This window comes from Ostrea edulis, chromosome 3, assembly GCF_947568905.1.
Source record: "Ostrea edulis chromosome 3, xbOstEdul1.1, whole genome shotgun sequence".
NCBI classification, from domain to species: domain Eukaryota; kingdom Metazoa; phylum Mollusca; class Bivalvia; order Ostreida; family Ostreidae; genus Ostrea; species Ostrea edulis.
In genome coordinates, this window is record NC_079166.1 from 62,614,307 (window position 1) to 62,636,434 (window position 22,128).

The 22,128-nt window shown below is 33.3% G+C and overlaps 1 protein-coding gene across 1 annotated transcript in view; it reads right to left on the bottom strand.

Moving 5' to 3' along the window:
- Positions 1-22,128, bottom strand: part of LOC125674911 (aminopeptidase N-like) — a 36,240-nt gene that overhangs the window by 7,839 nt on the left and 6,273 nt on the right. The window contains exons 4-18 of the mRNA XM_048912272.2: positions 21,311-21,425; positions 19,835-19,955; positions 18,932-19,086; positions 16,017-16,130; positions 15,688-15,825; positions 14,986-15,051; positions 14,651-14,716; positions 13,531-13,700; positions 12,899-12,990; positions 11,111-11,256; positions 9,722-9,777; positions 8,173-8,320; positions 7,566-7,645; positions 6,505-6,612; positions 5,743-5,907 (exon numbers count right to left, since the gene is read on the bottom strand). Of these exons, the coding sequence (XP_048768229.2) occupies positions 5,743-5,907; positions 6,505-6,612; positions 7,566-7,645; positions 8,173-8,320; positions 9,722-9,777; positions 11,111-11,256; positions 12,899-12,990; positions 13,531-13,700; positions 14,651-14,716; positions 14,986-15,051; positions 15,688-15,825; positions 16,017-16,130; positions 18,932-19,086; positions 19,835-19,955; positions 21,311-21,425 (1,740 nt within the window). The remainder of the gene's footprint in view (positions 1-5,742; positions 5,908-6,504; positions 6,613-7,565; positions 7,646-8,172; positions 8,321-9,721; positions 9,778-11,110; positions 11,257-12,898; positions 12,991-13,530; positions 13,701-14,650; positions 14,717-14,985; positions 15,052-15,687; positions 15,826-16,016; positions 16,131-18,931; positions 19,087-19,834; positions 19,956-21,310; positions 21,426-22,128) is intronic.

A 22,128-nucleotide genomic window follows, 5' to 3' on the forward strand; every position in this document is an offset into this window, starting at 1 on the left:
GGTGCGGAAATGAAATGTTGATGCGTGCCCGCCTGCCCGCCCAAAGGTACTTCATCAGATCATAAGCCGAGCTCGACTTCATCGCAACTCCGCTAAAAATGAAACACTAGTCAAATAATGTTATTTGTTGCCAAGGTATTTGGGATATTATACTGTGGCTCAAACAGGGGGTGAATGAACCTGACAGTATGGAAAGCATATAGTGGAATCAGACTTGTGATGCTGGAAATCTATAGTGATTAATAAACTATACATGTACAAGATCCATAACTTTTTTTTTTTTTCAGTTTGTGAGGGAGAATCCTCATGTCTCTTTCATCTGTAGACAAATAAACAATGTGTTTTGACCAGAGCAATTTCCAATCCTTTTTGCAGCATAAATTCAACATTGTGGCAACTGGGTTAAACTTTGATAGTGAAGTAATACATGGCAGCGGTGGGCGGTAAATCTAGTACTGCCGACTCCCGACTGTCCCGGATTGCGATGTTTTATAAATTATATTAAAACCGGCTAACAGAATAACTTCATATTTCTTGGGAACAATCTTTATGTCCAAATTGATTCATACAATTGAAAAAACAACAATATTAATAGGTATAAATACTTAAACTGGAGATGCAGCATACTCAAAAGCGGTAAATCTAGTACTGTGTTTTAAATGCCAAAACCGAAAACGGACATTCTTCATTCTATGCATGATTTTACGAAGAGAATGATGTTTTTTAAACGATATTAAACAAATCTTTGTATCTAACAAGAAGTATTGTTTTCTTTTTCACAGTTATTATACTTATATATACAGGTATTTATGATCAAAGCATGGTACAATCTAAAATGGCGATCACATGTTCAATTAATACTTTTGATATGTGCAATTATCACCTCATCTGCGTCAGTGATATCGACAAGAAAGATAAAACTTAATCAGGATTATTCTAGTGACTGTACATCTTAATGAAAGTGGACAACAAAAAAACAACAACTCTTCATCTGTGCAAGAACTGCTGTATTGTCAATAAAGTTCCATTAATTCGAGATACAATTAAAATGCAAAGTTTTTTTAATTAATAAAATTTCTCATTATTGGGCATTGTTTTGTCTCTCTAAATTATGGCAGAACTCTTAACCACATAAATTATGTGTTTCCAGGCTCTACGATGTGGACGTGGTTCTACCTCAGAGCCCTTATTTTTTTTGTTTTTCTTTATTATTTTTTTAAAATTTCTGAATTTAATTACACTTGTTACAGAATGTCTATGAAGAAATCCATTTAACATATTACCCGAATTGTTATATTTTTAAAGTCAAAATAAAGTTCTGTTTTTAATTTTCGCAAAAATAATTACAAAATAATTAGATTAACATAAAAGATACGGCAATCAATTTTTTCATCTTTTCTAGTGACTGAAATTCATCTACATGTATATTAAAGCTCTGAAATTGTTAAAAATCACAGATATTTTTAATTTTCAAGATATCATATGACGTAATAAAAATCAAATATTTTATCATTTTTTAAATTCAGGTTCAAAGTTTCTTGCTTTCCCAACAAAACCATAATATTTTCTGTTATTGTCAAAAATTGATTGCCGTATCTTTTATGTTAATCTAATTATTTTGTAATTATTTTTGCGAAAATTAAAAACAGAACTTTATTTTGACTTTAAAAATATAACAATTCGGGTAATATGTTAAATGGATTTCTTCATAGACATTCTGTAACAAGTGTAATTAAATTCAGAAATTTTAAAAAAAAATAATAAAGAAAAACAAAAAAAATAAGGGCTCTGAGGTAGAACCACGTCCACATCGTAGAGCCTGGAAACACATAATTTATGTGGTTAAGAGTTCTGCCATAATTTAGAGAGACAAAACAATGCCCAATAATGAGAAATTTTATTAATTAAAAAAACTTTGCATTTTAATGGTATCTCGAATTAATGGAACTTTATTGACAATACAGCAGTTCTTGCACAGATGAAGAGTTGTTTTTTGTTGTCCACTTTCATTAAGATGTACAGTCACTAGAATAATCCTGATTAAGTTTTATCTTTCTTGTCGATATCACTGACGCAGATGAGGTGATAATTGCACATATCAAAAGTATTAATTGAACATGTGATCGCCATTTTAGATTGTACCATGCTTTGATCATAAATACCTGTATATATAAGTATAATAACTGTGAAAAAGAAAACAATACTTCTTGTTAGATACAAAGATTTGTTTAATATCGTTTAAAAAACACCATTCTCTCCGTAAAATCATGCATAGAATGAAGAATGTCCGTTTTCGGTTTTGGCATTTAAAACACAGTACTAGATTTACCGCTTTTGAGTATGCTGCATCTCCAGTTTAAGTATTTATACCTATTAATATTGTTGTTTTTTCAATTGTATGAATCAATTTGGACATAAAGATTGTTCCCAAGAAATATGAAGTTATTCTGTTAGCCGGTTTTAATATAATTTATAAAACATCGCAATCCGGGACAGTCGGGAGTCGGCAGTACTAGATTTACCGCCCACCCATGGCAGCACCTTATCCCATGCTCTTGAAATTTCTGTTTGACACACACTCATGACATCCACTCAAACATTACAGAGTGCAGCAAAATCCCATTGTAATAGGGGATTCAAAATGGATAACTGGTACAAAATATGGTACATACTATTCAAAAAGGATAATGAATTTGACATATTGATGTCTTGGAAAAGGAAATTCTGACATCGGGGCTCTCAGCGTTTTCAAACATTGTCATTTGATAAAAGTGTTCTACATTTTTAAAAATAGAGATTAATATGTCTTTACATACATAGGTGAGAAAGTTTCCATTATTCCTAGCCGAGACATACCATGTATGCGCAAAAAATTCATAAACAAATATCACACTACTCACGTAGAAAATGTGGACCTTACCGTCATCAAGCGCAGCGAAACACGCCATTTCGAGATTATAGTCGACGAAAGCTCGGTAACAGTAATGAATAAGGTACACTCATTTTGTATCTATTTTGTGACTTTCTCTATTAAAACGAACAGTTCTCTAATGTGTAACGTGCAATTACTACGTAATTCAATAACTTGAAGCATGAAGCAGTTTCACTTTGCCACCGGATATAAGAAATTTTATTTCGTATTCCGATCCCAATCGAAAGTTGTTGACTGGGAATGACGTGTTTTAATTCAATCTACATGTAACATATAAGCATTTTTTATATCACATTAAAAAAAAAACCAAATATATACACATACACAATGTTGTAGAGTTATTTCTTGTAAATTTTCTGAGGTTTCGCACCATATTCGATATTTCGCGCCACGGTGTCAATAGGGCTTGTGTGCAGTTGTCGTTCGTTTCCCTATCAATGTTTATAGGTGACGCTGCGCTACAAACGACAATTTTCAACCTTATCTTTTATTTTTCTATGTCTATCAGTATCAATTTGATCGAAATCTTGTATTCAAATTGATTTGAATACAATATCATTGCATTTATTTACATATCAATTATCAAAATTAGATTAATTCAGAAAAGTTACATGGATTATTTAATGGCGGATGTTTATAAAAGTTTATGTTGATTTACCTAGGAGTAAATCAGCTGACACAGAACCCCCGCTGACGACCACTATACAAATCAATACAAATTACTGCGCAGAAAAGTGCGTGATGACCCAGGGAGATTGAACATAGTTCAACTCCCAATAACACTAATACTAACACTCACATATTTATATACAACACTAATACTAACACTCACATATTTATATACAACACTAATACTAACACTCACATATTTATTTACAACACTAATAGTAACACTCACATATTTATATACAACACTAATACTAACACTCACATATTTATTTACAACACTAATAGTAACATTCACATATTTATATACAACACTAATAGTAACACTCACATATTTATATATAACACTAATACTAACACTCACATATCTATATATAATAGTAACACTCACATATTTATATATAACACTAATACTAACACTTGTATATTTATATATAACACTAATACTAACACTCACATATTTATATACAACACTAATACTAACACTCACATATTTATATATAACACTAATACTAACACTCACGTATTTATATACAACACTAATACTAACACTCACATATTTATATACAACACTAATACTAACACTCACATATCTATATATAACACTAATACTAACACTCACATATTTATATATAACACTAATACTAACACTCGTATATTTATATATAACACTAATACTAACACTCACATATTTATATACAACACTAATACTAACACTCACATATTTATATACAACACTAATACTAACACTCACATATTTATATATAACACTAATACTAACACTCACATATTTATATATAACACTAATACTAACACTCACATATTTATATACAACACTAATACTAACACTCGTATATTTATATATAACACTAATACTAACACTCACATATTTATATATAATACTAATACTATCACTCACATATTTATATACAACACTAATAGTAACACTCACATATCTATATATAATAGTAACACTCACATATTTATATATAATACTAATACTAACACTCACATATTTATATACAACACTAATACTAACACTCACATATTTATTTACAACACTAATACTAACACTCACATATTTATATACAACACTAATACTAACACTCACATATTTATATGTAACACTAATGCTAACACTCACATATCTATATACAACACTAATACTAACACTCACATATTTATATATAACACTAATACTAACACTCACATATCTATATATAACACTAATACTAACACTCACATATTTATATATAATACTAATACTACCACTCACATATTTATATACAACACTAATACTAACACTCACATACTTATATACAACACTAATACTAACACTCACATATTTATATACAACACTAATACTAACACTCACATATCTATATATAATAGTAACACTCACATATTTATATATAACACTAATGCTAACACTCACATATTTATATACAACACTAATACTAACACTCACATATTTATATATAACACTAATACTAACACTCACATATTTATATACAACACTAATACTAACACTCACATATTTATATACAACACTAATACTAACACTCACATATTTATTTACAACACTAATAGTAACACTCACATATTTATATATAACACTAATACTAACACTCACATATTTATATACAACACTAATACTAACACTCACATATTTATATACAACACTAATACTAACACTCACATATTTATATACAACACTAATGCTAACACTCACATATTTATATACAACACTAATACTAACACTCACATATTTATATATAACACTAATACTAACACTCACATATTTATATACAACACTAATACTAACACTCACATATTTATATACAACACTAATACTAACACTCACATATCTATATATAATAGTAACACTCACATATTTATATGTAACACTAATGCTAACACTCACGTATTTATATACAACACTAATACTAACACTCACATATTTATATACAACATTAATACTAACACTCACATATTTATATACATTATTAACACTAATAGTTATATATAAGACTTATACATCTCTGTATAATACACAAGCCCTTTAGTCTAACACTCACTTCTATAGTATTATGTAAAGAATATCTATATCATACGATGTTATGATTATATTGATATACGGGTACCTTTCTAGCACCCAGTGCTCCCTGGAACAGCCTAGAGCGCTGATAATGATGACCTGATCGGACGGTGTCTGCGATTCCATTCTCTCAAACAGTTTGTCCCAGGTATCGGAGCGAGACTCGCGAATTCCCGTACACATTACGCGAGATTTCACATCGGGTGGGATCCTGCAAAATGATAGCTTGTGAACTGAAAGTTGTTCACATATACAAAATCCAAACTGGTAAGAATTTGAATCAATCATTTGTCTGATCGATTTTACAGGATAAAACAAGATTTATCAGAATATCACCATTCAAATAATTGTTTAAAACATATTTATAATGTAAATACGCTAAGGATTTTGTACATTTCTGGATATACTTGCAGGAAGGTAAATCAAACTTCGGGAAAATATGTAATTTATTAACAATGTATATATATATATATATATATATATATATATATATATATATATATATGTGTGTGTGTAATTCAATAAAAAAAAAACAGGAAAATATGCAGTTCCAAAATATATTTAAGCATTCATTAAATATATTTTGGAACTGCATATTTTCCTGCTTTTTTTTTATTGAATTATTTTGACTGTGTGATATCAACTCTTTCTATTTGGATTATATATATATATATATATATATATATATATATATATATATATATATATATCGTTTTCTTTTTAAAATAACGAAATAGAAAATACAATCTTAATTTATTCTATAAAGACAATGCATATACAAGTATGATGTTTGAAATACACTACGTACAGTTGTGCTTCGTCGTCCAGCCATCTGTTAAATAGCTCTACAGCCTGAGTGGTGCAGTTCGGGTTATGGTAATAACACGCGCCCCCAACTATATAGGACCTCAGCAATCTAGAAAAATAGGTGGTCAATATTAGCAATATATCAAAGGTGATGGTCAATATTAGCAGTCTATAAATTATAAGATGGCGGTCAATATTCATAATATATCAAAGTTGGTGGTTAACATTCATAATCTATTTGAAATGCGTGGCGTATTTGTATTCAAGGAATAGACAACCCGCAACTATACACATGCAACTTCTTTACCGTAAAATAAAATAAAACTGATTATTAAGAGTTACCTTTCCTTAATTATAAGGACGTCTACATTTAAATAACGTTACGACTAATATCTTATCGTCAAAATAATCACAGAAATGACTTCGACGACGAAAATTCAAATAAGGGATTTTCAGAAGAAAATTACGATTCTTATATAAACATTTAATTGTGGAAAATAATCTTTTTATGAATGCCTGTAATTTATAAAGTAATCATGGCCGCCATCACTTATGATCAACAGTTGTCTGTTGTTGTTTTCGTTAACATTGTCGCTGAGTCAGCAAGATCACGAATCGAATCATTTCAATGATTAGCGATTCCAGAGGAGAGAATGCAGGGTAGCCAAGCATAGATATTACAAAACCACGAAATTTGCTGTTCGCGAAAATCTAACCAAAGTAATAGCCAGTCACATTCTTTCTTTCCAATTTTTATTGCTTTGGCAAATAATTAGATCTACATTGCATCATAAATCAATACTTTCAATATTATACTGACAATGTATCAAATAAAGGTATTTCGGATATGACCTTAAAAACGTAGGTCCTGTGTCGCGGTAGGTGTCGGCACTTTAGTTAAAGAACCTTCACTGCTACGGCCTTAAGCATGGACTGATGACGTCTCCATATGAGCAAAATATTCTCGACAGGACTCAAAACAAACAACCAACAAATAAAATATCATTTTTGATGGCTATGTATCCAAGAAAACTCCAGATAACCACTCCACTAGTACTGTACCTATCATTCATAGATTCGTCTTCAGCGCCGTAGAATCCGATCTTGCCAAAAATGATATCCAACTTAGATCTCATGTAGGTCTACATAAAATAAAATAAAAAAACATTCGAGGATGAGCCCACCTATAGAGGTCTATCTCCCTACAGTGACGAGCTGCAAAAATCTGCATCTGCGTCACAAGCGGATTGGACACACTGTACGAGTACTTATTTTAGCGTTATTCAAATTTTAGCGGCTTTTGGGAGGGAGGCCCAAGAGCGTTAATTTAAAGTTGTGCTAAAATATGAAATTCTTTACTTATCCATTCTCATATACAGAAGAAGCGCTAAATCATGATTACACCAAATCATCAACCAGGACTGCGCCAAATTTAAAATACGCTACACTAAGTGCACACACAGTATTCAAGACCAAACACTTGACAGTTTCAGAAGAATATTTACACATAAAGAAGTTAGTGAGTCGTAATATAATGATATACATAAAATAAAACTTTGTACAGATTTAAACAAATCACTTTTCTTTTTCATTTATATATCTATTTTTGCCGATTTCTTAAACCTGAATGCTCTAAAAACTTTGCTCATTAAGATTACAGTGACCTGACCTCAAACTTTCCAAAGATCGGTTTAGTGAGCAGCATATTCCTGATGTAGCCAATCTCTCCTAGAGCGGCGTACCACGGCACGTACTCCGTCTCCTGGTTCAGATAATCCAAGGAACTGAGGGCCAGGGAAATGCTCATCTCACCCAGACTGCAAGGTAAGACAGCATCCCAATCAGGTTTCAAATCATGCACAGTACAGCTATAACATGGTTCTACTGTAGATTTTATCCGTTTTAACTTCAAAGAATGTGATAATTCATGTTTGACGTTTTCGTAAAACAACAATGTACTGACCAATCTCCTTCGAATTAAATATCAGATCCGTACATAAATTATACGAGCTGATCTAACATTTAATTTTAATTAGATTGTATACTTATGTACAGTATTTAAGATTTATCCAATTTTAGTTTAGACTGGTTCCCGTACACCAGTGTCTGTTTTAGATTTTTTGATCCGTTCCCTTATGCCATTACATGTTCCCTGGCCGTGATTTTAATCCTTTAATACATGCAATATAAAATCAAATCACCTTAAATCAAACCTAGTTAGCATTTAGTTCACGTGGGGATCACTGTTCGTTATCGTCCCCTTCTTTATTGATTATCAACAACAGGCACTACGTTACGTGCTTAATCATCTAAATTGTTCGTAATATGGTGGTACACTGTAGATAATGGAAGTTTGTGTATAATCGCCAAAGTCAATTATTCAGACATTACCCCTATCCCCATATACTTCCATTGTTTATATGTATTCCAAAATACAAACAGCCTACAATCTAGTTCCTAATATGTATCTAGAGTCCGTGCTTTTATCCACAAAGGTTTATTCTTAACGAATCTCTGATGAATTAAAGCTAGATACTGATTGTTGAAAGTTTTAGCTGCTTTGTGTAATTCAGTAACTCTATAGTTTGTTGAGCTTTTACTGACTATCTCTATTGCTATTAAGTATGAGTCTGGTCTTTGTTGATCTATTTTTTTAAAGAGTTATAGACCTTGAACTTGGCAAATAATGTCATAAAACGGGGCCCTGTTTGTTATGCTTATATCTTTATTAAAATGAAAACAACTTAAAATGCTAAATTCTTACATTCTATAGTCATAGTTCAGTAGGAAATGCAGAATTCATTGAAGGGGTGGACAAGGAGGTCCATTTTCTTATACCTCCTGCCCTTTTTCTGTTTATCTATTCCCTCCCCTACTTCCCTCCTCCTTCCTTTCATTTCCCCTTTTAATCCCAATCCCCCTCTCCTCCCCTTCCCAGCACTACCCCCCCTCTCTCTCCCTTTTGCCCTGATCATCGAGGACTTGATTACATGTTCAAAAGTTGTTATTTCTTTTTATAGCCCAGTTTCTTTTTAATACAGATATTCAAATTTTTGGTGTGTCAATACCAAGTACACAAAAGATAATGGCAGTATATCTTTAATGTCGTATTTGGTTATGACAAATTAATAAAGAACTGACACATTTGGAAATCAACATATGAACAATCTATGCAGGGAGAGGGTTCTTAACTGACATTTACTCGGGGATTTGTTTACCTGACAAGAGCCATGAGGTCGGTAATTATCTGTGCTCTGTTACTGGGGTGAATTATCTGTGTATCAAAGAAAAAAACATGTTTTCAGTCAATTCATAAAATCTGCATACAACTGTAATGATGACAGTTCTATAATTTAAACAAGATGTGAATGTAAAACCCCGGATTACAACAAAGTGGAACTGTAAGACATTATAGTTTGTTTCCAACTTCCCAAAACTAACTTAATGGTCAATGTCAAGGTCACAAAGTCCACAAATCTGGTATCCTTGGAAAGGTTTTCTCACAAAACATGTACATACTTAGTATAAAAACAGTACCTCTTACAATTTGAATGATATGGCTTACGTTCGAATATTCAACACGTAGGTCTAAGGTCAACGTACATGTCATCAGTTCAACAAGTTTGGTGTCAATGGAAAGATCTTCTCACAAGGAATACACATACCAACAATGAAAGGTCTGCCTCTTGTGGTGTAAAAGACATGACCAAAGTTTTTTGAAAAATTCTAACAACTAGGTCAAAAGTCAAGGTCAAAGCACAGGGGCTTCTTATCCATTTTGTTCTCAATCTATGTATAAATATCTAACAAGGGATGACAAGAAAATAGGATACCGGTTGTAAATACATGTATAGCTCAAAATCACCTTAGTTCCAAGAAACAGATCGAATCTTCTTGTACAAAGGGTGTTAAACATCTCGTTATTCAAGTCCAACGTAGTCCGATCCTTTCATATTTTAACATATTACTATTATTATTAGCATATACATATGCTAATTATAAGCAGTACCTCTTATGACTTGGAAGATGGCTTATATTCGAATATTCTAACAATAGGTTAAAGCTTAATGTTAAGGTTACCAGGTCCAATGTCATTTAATCTGGTCGGTGCCCTGGAGATATAAATCCGTTATACAATATTCGGGAGCTATAGAAGATGCAAATTTGTTATACAATATTCGGGAGCTTTAAGAGATACAAATCCGTTGTATAATATTTTGAGATTTAGAAGATATACATGTAAGTCCGCTTTGAATATTCATGAGCTTTAGAAGATGTGAATCCGTTATACAATGTTCGGGAGCTTTAGGAGGTAGGAATCCGTTATATAATATTCGGGAGTTATAGAAAATATGAATCCGTTATACAATATTTGGGAGCTATAGAAAATATGCATCCGTTACACAATAGTTGGGAGGTCTGAAAATATGAATCTGTTATAAAATAGTCGAGAGCTATAGAAGATATTCGGGACAAAATGACGAAAAAACTTGGCCTTAAAGTTCCGACCAAACCCGAGGGTTATCGACCAAAGTGTAAACATCAGTGTCGATATTACTTAATAGGAATATGTTACACAAAACCATTGTTTGTGCTGTTTTACTCACCATGTAATCATTTTTTAGTTGGCTGATCAGAGCGTTCCAGTTGCCTTCCTCGTAGTTCACTCGATAATACCCAAACTGTTGGACGTTTGCAAGAACCCATTCACCGGTGTTGGTGTTTATACTGTTTGACCAATCAAAACTTGCAGCTTAAATAAGATTCAGTATGCCTATTTAATGTTCAATAACCCAAAATGAATCTCGGCGATTTATTCATATGTTTCATGATGATATAAGAATGCGTTGTTTAAAGAAGTCTGACATCTCAGTAAATTTGTTGACTTGTGATTGTATGGAAGGCGTTAGAATTAAATTGATATTAGTTATCTTCGCTGGTACAAACATTTCTAAAGGTCTCTAAAAGTCATCAGAACTTTTAAGCAGTTTGACAACAATACATAGAAAAAATGGAAAAATCTTATTAAATGTATCAGAAACAATCTCTATCAATGTTAGAGAATAAGACTCAATTATTAATGTTGAATAATGATGAAAGTGAACTAGTTCAAATTCACCTGACTGGTAAATGAATGGGAGCCGATAGTTTTGCACTTTAAACATTTTTGAAAGAGTTAACCGGCCTTGATAAAGATAAGAAAATCTAATTTTCAAAAAATATTTATTTCGTACTTTTGTTAAAAGAAAGTTTATGAAACTTTTTTACCAAGACACTTGTATGAAAACACTCAAAATTAGCAAATTCCTATGATTGATTGTTTGTTAATATATTGTTTAACGTCCCTCTAGAGAATTTTTCATTCATATGGAGACGTCACCAATGCCCGTGAAGGGCTGCAAAATTTAAGCCTATGCTCGGCGCTTTAGGCCTTTGAGCAGGGAGGGATCTTTATCGTGTCACACCTGCTGTGACACGGGGCCTCGGTTCTTTGCGGTCTCATCCGAGGTACCGCCCCATTCAGTTGCCTCTTATGACAAGCACGGGGTACTGAGGACCTAGCCTAACCTGGATAAATTCCTATGTTTTAGGAGGTTTTTTTATACAAACTCTTCAAAATGATATCACAGTTACAAATCACCATTAGATATGGAATACGATAGTTATGCATTGAATACCTTAAAAAAAAACTTACCCTATTTTTCAATTAATGATATCACTTAAATTGAAAGAGTTGTCTATTGAAATATGAACAATTTTCTATGAAACAGCAACTGATTATTTGAAATGATAGAACTACAAATTCAGATATACGTCATTTACAGCATTAAGGGTTAACCTCCCACCCATTACCGAAATGATTAACCGAGGCTCCATGTCACAGCAGGTGTGACACGATAAAGTTTCCTCCCTGCTCAGACAAACGCCGTGAGCGCCGATCATAAGCCTAAATTTTGCAGGCCTTCACCGGCAATGTTGGCATCTCGATATGCGTGAACAATTTTTAAGTGTTTTTTTAGCATTTGTACATGTTTTATTGGCTGGGCTACTTGTGTCATGTGATTAGTCAGCCTGTTTTAAACACTGTCTAGTCATTCTGAAGTTATTAGTAAATTCTCTGATGTAAGCCCAGCCAATTCATTGTTATGTAAGATTATATAATAGGCAATTTTAGTTGGTATTCATTTGTTATTTCAATAATTGACAAATTCACACAATGGTATTCTTCTTTATCTTTTCATTTGCAATGTACGGCAAAAACAAGCTGAAATTTACCAGAATTGTTTTTCTTATATTCTTTGGGCAAAATAGTGAATGTAAAAAAAGTTGCCATCACAGTTAATGCCCCTTTAAACAATATACAACCCACCCAGCAACACTTAAGCTCTACATACCAGCGTCAGTTTTGTTCAGCCAGTAGATGGTATTGTTATCGTAGGAAGGATCTTGACTCGATGTGAATGTGAACGGAATGGTCCACCGGAAACTGAATAAGAATATAATCACAGGGAAAATGTTATTAGTGGCTAACCATATTGTGATTCCCTATGAAGTTATTTTGAGAAAAGCAGAATAATTGCTTAAAGATAGATTTATTAAATATGTATCTGGTAAAAACTTTAAAAACACTTTTTCGAATCATTTTGAAGAAAATGTGTATATTTTTAAGATAGTTCTTTATTGGGAAATATCATGTTTGTTCAAAATCAACGATTTTCAACATACTTAAGAATTTGTGTTATGTCTCCTCGAAAAAGAGATGAATTCTATTATTATTATCATTATCATAAAACAGCACTAAAATCCAACAACACCCGATACCTAGAAGTATCGGATCCACACCGTGAATACAAGGTCGTTAAAAGAATATATGAAAAACACCGATATGACCAACGACACGAACAATTCGATAGAAGTCCTAGGGACGTCCCTTCCTCAGAACCAACGAAAAAGTTTTACTAATATACCTGTAAATGAAGGACCGGACGTACACCGGACCCTGGACGCTCCGGAGGTAGGGACTTACTTGAATTGAGATGGGTATCCATCGGAGGCGTTACCAAGGACGAAGCGAGACTGTTCCACACGGATGTTAGAGTTGGTGAAGGTTACCTTGACAACGGGATAGTTCTGTTGGAGGATCCAGGTGTCCATTATATCTTGCACATCGATGGTTTTTCCGTCACCTCCAGCTTGCTGTGAAATATCGTAATGTATGTGTAGAGGACGACTTACAGGATGGAGGGAGATATGAATAATGTAGCTCCCTGTGATTTATTATAGTTTGTGTCATCTAACAGCTCTTTTTAAGGGATAAAAGGGTCCCATAACTTATATATAATAATACATTTTACTCGCCAGTCAGGCTCTACTTGGGCCACTGATTAAGCACAGGGAATCACTATTATTTTTAAAAATCATTCCTGATGTCTCTGGTTCTGTTTTTCTTAAATACACAAGGAACAGAGATTCTATTCTACGTGATGATATAAAATTGATATTCATCATGTTCAGAATCCTTAACCCCAGCAATTCGTTCTGTACATCTAGCTTTTGCTCGACATATTTACAATCATTATGTTTTCCGTGCTACTTTACATTAATGACACTTTTACCATCAAGAACGTATCATAAGCAAACGAATATTATAATCGTGTCATTCACAAAGTTATATTCTACAAGATTGATTGATAAATTGATTGTGACTTGTTTAACGTCTCGCTTGAGAATCTTTCACTCATATGGATCTGTATTCTTGCATCGCAGTCTAAAGAAGTAGATATAAAAAAAAAATCCCAACATTTTTTCCCACTATTCTTGTGTCCAAACAAACCTTCCAACATTCATTAAAGTCCCATGGGACCCGCAAATTCACAGCTACAAATGATTTCATTTGTTGATGTACCTTAAAAGCAATATCGGTTGTCTTTCTATATGCGGTACATGAACATCTTGGCTGGTGTGTGATAGTATTCATAGAAACTAATAAGAATCAAGATAATTTCTGATGTTTTTTTATTTTTCCAAAAACTGATCTTTTTAAAATAAAATTTATAGAATATGATGTATTGCTGAAGATGTTGATTTTTTTTGTCGTATATTGAAACAGTATTTGAAATTTCAATGGATGAGAAATATCCACGTACCTCTGTCAAAGCTTGCCATAGTTCTTGGTGACGAACGTTTCCATATTCTTTTCTTTTTATATATTTCTAAAATATAGCAAATCCATCCTGATCATTCAATACAATTACCCACAGCTAGAAGAAGAAGAAGAGGAAACCAAATCAAAATGTAGAAGAGCATACATAAATTCGATTGCTTTAAAGTGCATTTTTTCTTTCATATTTTCATTTCATTTCTGTCTGTCTCAGGAACCACATCACATATATGGTCTCGTAAGAATAAGACAGGCCGATGACTTTATTCATAGAAACTCAATAGTACTTTAGATTCCAAAGCAATAAGTCCTATTTCTTACAGATAATCCCTTGCGCAGCGTCTCAGGCCCTAGGAAATGCCACATCATTCGTATCACAGATGCGCCCTAGAAAGAGGAACGTGTAAATTAAAACCCAACAGGACTTACAGCAATTTTTAATAAATCGAATCAATATACTGTACCACTAGGGGATAGTTTTTCTTCACGTCATATTTTACCTTAGGGCTATGGAGCGCCAAATTAACATAAACTCAAATAATTGAAGATATCTTCAATTATAAAAGATACCATCAATTCATTTGATGCGCGCAATAATTTAATTAAAGATCTCTTCAAATAATTAATGATATTTTCAATTTTGAATTATTGAGCGCATTAATTGAATTGATGATATCATTAATACTTCAGTTGAATTGATGCGCGCTTTAATTGAATTAATGATCTCTTCAAACGAATTATTGATATCAGCAATTGAATTGATGTGAGCTGCAATTCAATTGAAGAGAGCAATAATTGATATAATGCGCGCATTAAATCAATTGATGACAACAATGATTGAATTGATGCGCGCATTAATTCATTGGATGAAAGCAATAATTGATTTAATGCGCGCATTAATTCAATTAAAGAGAGCAATAATTGAATTGATGATACAATATATTTTCAAATAATTGAAGATATCTTTAATTATTTGAGATTATGTTAGTTTGGCGCTCTATATAGGTCTGCATTGGAACTAACCTTTTGGTATGTGATAGTGTCAAACAAGCGGTCGATGTCGGCCGGGGAGTTTACGCTTGAGGCAAATATCGGTCTAGATGTGGGGTAGCTGTCCACTCCAAAGGCGGGATGCATGTTTTCTATAGCGAAGGCGTCAAGCTACAAATACACCTCTCTTTAAATCTCAAGAGATACAATTTCAAAATTCTTTATTCCTCAATTCCTTAATGTCTTATACTTTAATCAAGGCAAATTCAGTAATCGAGATTTCATTATAATTCACTTGTACGATGTACATGCATAGAATCAAAATTATATTGGAGAAATAGTATCAGATATTGATGACTTACGATGTTCCATTCTGGTCTTGTGAAGTTGACTCCGATATACTCGAAGAACGAAGCAAATCCCTCATTTAACCACAAGTCGTCCCACCACTGGGGCGATATCAGATTACCAAACCACTATCAAAACAAACATCAGCGATATCAGAGAATCTGTCATGTATATTTTTACTACCCGACTTGTTTTTTTTTTTTTTTTCTTTATGAGGCAGAATCTATTCGAAAATTTCTACACGAGAAAAGGAATGATCTTAATGTAGCCTTCAACTCGAAAGTAAGGGACATCGACAACGTTTTATCTATTCGTTTTCATAATATCGATTCGATATATCCCAATGAACATGGAATTAACGAAACCATAGTCTTCCACATCTCCTTCATATTTGATAGTTTATATTGAACAATGTCGTTGAAGAGAAACTAACGATTCAACTTTATGACAAACGGGATGACTTCAGCTTCTCCATCGTCAACTTCACATATTCATGTAGCAATATTTGTTATCATCTGTATATAGTATTTGTGTCTTACAGCGCATTCGATACGAGAGAGCATGTTTTGCGTATGATCTAGAAACCGCGGCAGACTAACGAACAATAAGTGGATGTTGCGGAAATTTCGTCAATCTCGTTTGAAGGCAGCATTTCGCAAATTCTATGGTCGTTATAATTATCGCATTTACAAACAAACCTGTCGTTGTGTCGAATGCTGTCTGACGTGTCCCATACCAATTGTTAGGCCGTTCTTTACTTACTGATTTTGTCGATGGATTACTCTGGTGATCAAGATAGAGAATTCACGGCGGGTGTGACCAGTCAGCAAGGGATGCTTACTCCTCCTAGATACCTCTGGTATTTCCATGGGTTTGTATTTGCCTTGTTTTCGATTTTGATTTTTTTTTATAGGATTATGAGATTGAGCACTGTTCGTCATCGTCACCTCTTTCATTCTTTCGTATTTTTTGTACAACTTATGCCTAGAACCATATCAAAGCATTTAAAAGGGTTGTCTGCCTCAACAAATAATGCCCTCATGTTAAATTCTGGTTGATGCATCTTATTATCAAAGTCTATATTTTCTTTCATGCACCACCATTCATATAAATAAGGGCCACAATCCGTACTTCTCATTCAAAGGATGACAGAAGCCTATTTAACCTTTGACTACAAAGATAAAGTTTTATTATAACTAAACTATGTGTGTGAATGTATGTATGAATGTTATTATCAAATACTAAAATTTGCAAATAAAAAAAAAATTCACGATCCACACTTCTCATTCAAAGGATGACAGAAGCCTATTTAACCTTTGACTACAAAGATAAAGTTTTATTATAACTAAACTATGTGTGTGAATGTATGTATGAATGTTATTATCAAATACTAAAATTTGCAAATAAAAAAAAAATCACGATCCACACTTCTCATTCAAAGGATGACAGAAGCCTATTTAACCTTTGACTACAAAGATAAAGTTTTATTATAACTAAACTATGTGTGTGAATGTATGTATGAGTGTTATTATCAAATACTAAAATTTGCAAATAAAAAAAAGTTTCACGATCCATACTTCTCATTCAAAGGATGACAGAAGCCTATTTAACCTTTGACTACAAAGATAAAGTTTTATTATAACTAAACTGTGTGTGTGAATGTATGTATGAATGTTATTATCAAATACTAAAATTTGCAAATTAAAAAAAAAGTTTCACGATCCACACTTCTCATTCAAAGGATGACAAAAGCCTATTTAACCTTTGACTACAAAGATAAAGTTTCACGATCCACACTTCTCATTCAAAGGATGACAGAAGCCTATTTAACCTTTGACTACAAAGATAAAGTTTCACAATCCACACTTCTCATTCAAGGGATGACAGAAGCCTATTTAACCTTTGACTACAAAGATAAAGTTTCACGATCCACACTTCTCATTCAAAGGATGACAGAAGCCTATTTAACCTTTGACTACAAAGATAAAGTTTCACAATCCACACTTCTCATTCAAGGGATGACAGAAGCCTATTTAACCTTTGACTACAAAGATAAAGTTTCACGATCCACACTTCTCATTCAAAGGATGACAGAAGCCTATTTAACCTTTGACTACAAAGATAAAGTTTCACGATCCACACTTCTCATTCAAAGGATGACAGAAGCCTATTTAACCTTTGACTACAAAGATAAAGTTTTATTATAACTAAACTGTGTGTGTGAATGTATGTATGAATGTTATTATCAAATACTAAAATTTGCAAATTAAAAAAAAGTTTCACGATCCACACTTCTCATTCAAAGGATGACAAAAGCCTATTTAACCTTTGACTACAAAGATAAAGTTTCACGATCCACACTTCTCATTCAAAGGATGACAGAAGCCTATTTAACCTTTGACTACAAAGATAAAGTTTCACAATCCACACTTCTCATTCAAGGGATGACAGAAGCCTATTTAACCTTTGACTACAAAGATAAAGTTTCACGATCCACACTTCTCATTCAAAGGATGACAGAAGCCTATTTAACCTTTGACTACAAAGATAAAGTTTCACGATCCACACTTCTCATTCAAAGGATGACAGAAGCCTATTTAACCTTTGACTACAAAGATAAAGTTTCATGATCCACACTTCTCATTCAAGGGATGACAGAAACCTATTTAACCTTTGACTACAAAGATAAAGTTTCACGATCTACACTTCTCATTCAAGGGATGACAGAAGCCTATTTAACCTTTGACTACAAAGATAAAGTTTCACAATCCACACTTCTCATTCAAGGGATGACAGAAACCTATTTAACCTTTAACTACAAAGATAAAGTTTCACGATCCACACTTCTCATTAAAGGGATGACAGAAGCCTATTTAACCTTTGACTACAAAGATAAAGTTTATCACGTGATACATATTTATACGTTTACCATGTGTGCCAGTTCGTGGGCCACAATGACGGCCACGAATCGGTATATCCCGGCCGTGGTGACGTTGGGGTCATACAGCATGTACTGTGTTCTGTAGGTGATCAGTCCCCAGTTCTCCATGGCACCGGCCCCGAAGTCAGGAATGGCGATCATGTCTGTCAACAGGCGTCAGAACAAGGAATAGGACATTTACAGAAATTGTTATAGGATGCTTAACTAGTCATAGGCATCTGGCGCAGGGGCATAAAACGTAAACGAGCTCACTTTTTGATCTTAGTCTCACTTATTGATCTTAGTTTCACTTTTTTTATCTTAGTTTCACTTTTTTATACTAGTCTCACTTTTGCACTATATGTTCCTTCTATAAAAATGAGACTTAGATGAAAAGTGAGTTGGTCTAAGCTTCATGACCGCCAGAGCGTGATTCCACCTCTAGTCTATCCAAGGTCTGTGTTTACCCTTCTCTTTATGTTGTATTCATTACCAATCTAATTAAAATTAGATCCTTTGATCCGCTCATCTACTATCGCTACACAAGTGTACCTTGCGTAGCGATAGTAGATGAGCGGATCAAAGGATCTAATTTTAATTAGATTGTATTCATTACATGATTTATGTTCCTTATCTTCATTTATTCGTGTAATTTATCTAATGGTATCAAATCCTCAGTGCGTACTGCTTCAATTAACAACTTTACATTTTTCAAAATGTAATTACGGATTTAAAAATAACTAATCTAATTTAAGTTGACTGTTTTGAATCCGCTACGGTAGTAGATTCAAAACAGCTAATCTTAATTAGATTGAAAAATACCCAAAATTATAGAAAACAACAAAAATACAATGTATTATAGATTAAAAAAACCAAAAAAACCTTCACAGAATATATGATAATTATAACTACCCAATTTTGAAAGCACAAATGGGATCTCGAAGTAATTTTCAAATCCCCATAGCATTTCAACTCCAACCTCAAGGGAAAACTCTGTCTTCCGGTATTCTTCATCTGACGCATACGTATTCATCTAAAATACAGATGTTGTTATATCATTGTTACAATTCATCCAAATCATTTCTCTTGTAATTGGATTTTCGCAAACATTAACTCAGAAGTATCTTTTGTAAGGACAAGCTGTAATGATCAAAGAATAAAATAAGCTATTATCAGACCGTCCAAAGAATGACATAAACTGTTATCAGATCATTCAAAGAATGACATAAACTGTTATCAAACCGTCCAAAGAATGAAATTAACTATTATCAGACCGTCCAAAGAAAGAAATAAACTGTTATCAGACCGTCCAAAGAATGACATAAACTGTTATCAGACCGTCCAAAGATTGACATAAACTGTTATCATACCGTCCAAAAAATGACATAGACTGTTATCAGACCGTCCAAAGAATGACATAGACTGTTATCATACCGTGCAAAGAATGACAAACTGTTATCATACCGTCCAAAGAATAACAAACTGTTATCATACCGTCCAAAGAATGACATAGACTGTTATCATACCGTCCAAAGAATGAAATAAACTGTTATCAGACCGTCCAAAGATTGATATAAACTGTTATCATACCGTGCAAAGAATGACAAACTGTTATCATACCGTCCAAAGAATGACATAGACTGTCATCATACCGTCCAAAGAATGACATAGACTGTTATCATACCGTGCAAAGAATGACATAGACTGTTATCATACCGTCCATAGACTGACATAAACTGTTATCATACCGTGTAAAGAATGACATAAACTGTTATCATACCGTCCAAAGACTGACATAGACTGTTATCATACCGTCCAAAGAATGACATCGACTGTTATCATACCGTCCAAAGACTGACATAGACTGTTATCATACCGTCCAAAGACTGGCATAGACTGTTATCATACCGTCCAAAGACTGACATAGACTGTTATCATACCGTCCAAAGACTGACATAGACTGTTATCATACCGTCCAAAGACTGACATAGACTGTTATCATACCGTCCAAAGAATGACATAAACTGTTATCATACCGTCCAAAGACTGACATAGACTGTTATCATACCGTCCAAAGAATGACATCGACTGTTATCATACCGTCCAAAGACTGACATAGACTGTTATCATACCGTCCAAAGACTGGCATAGACTGTTATCATACCGTCCAAAGACTGACATAGACTGTTATCATACCGTCCAAAGATTGACATAAACTGTTATCATACTGTCCAAAGAATGACATAGACTGTTATCATACCGTCCAAAGACTGACATAGACTGTTATCATACCGTCCAAAGAATGACATAGACTGTTATCATACCGTCCAAAGACTGACATAGACTGTTATCATACCGTCCAAAGACTGACATAGACTGTTATCATACCGTCCAGTTTGTAGTGACGTTAGACAGGTACTTAAAATCACAGACAGCAAAGGCCAGAAGATAGGTTGGCATGACAACCGTCTCTGCGAAGACGTCAGCAATGAAACCGTTGTCCCTGTTGTTAAATTATAAATGATTAATATCATTGTCAAAACCAACATACATGTAGTTAGGGGGTGGACGATTCCCGGAAATAAATTTGGTTTTTAATCTATAATATACAAACACATGCGAAATGATGAAATGATTGAGAATTAATTAATGCTTATTTTTACGTCCATGCGGTTGATCACGTGGTTGCAGTCCTTCGGGCACTATAATTCTACCTCTCTATAAAACTTTAACATCGGTATCTTATTCCTTATATTGATATTTTGCCGCACATCGATTTAGATTTTAAATTCCCTGTTCCATTACGCTAAAAAGCTTGCACCCATTACCTGGCCTTTCGATAGAGACCCGACATCACAATTTTCATCTAGGTTAAATTTACCATAAATGAAAGCATTTGCAAATACAAATATTACCTCATATCCCTCAAATGGTAAACCAACAGGTACCTGATACAACAAACTTATCACGGTTTGTTGTTATGCGCTCTGTGTTTCCCGTACACTGTTCTGAGAGTATTTCTGCAATTCAATTGACGATTGTGTGCATACCAAAAAGTAGTTTTAGGTTGAGTATTCAAGTTTATCTATTTACTCCTATCATATATCCATCCAATTCAATTCAAAATAAAGAAGTAAATACTGTAAGTGGTTTTAATTTCGCGGTGCTAAAAGTTCGCGGGTTTTTCATATTGGTTTAATCGCGGT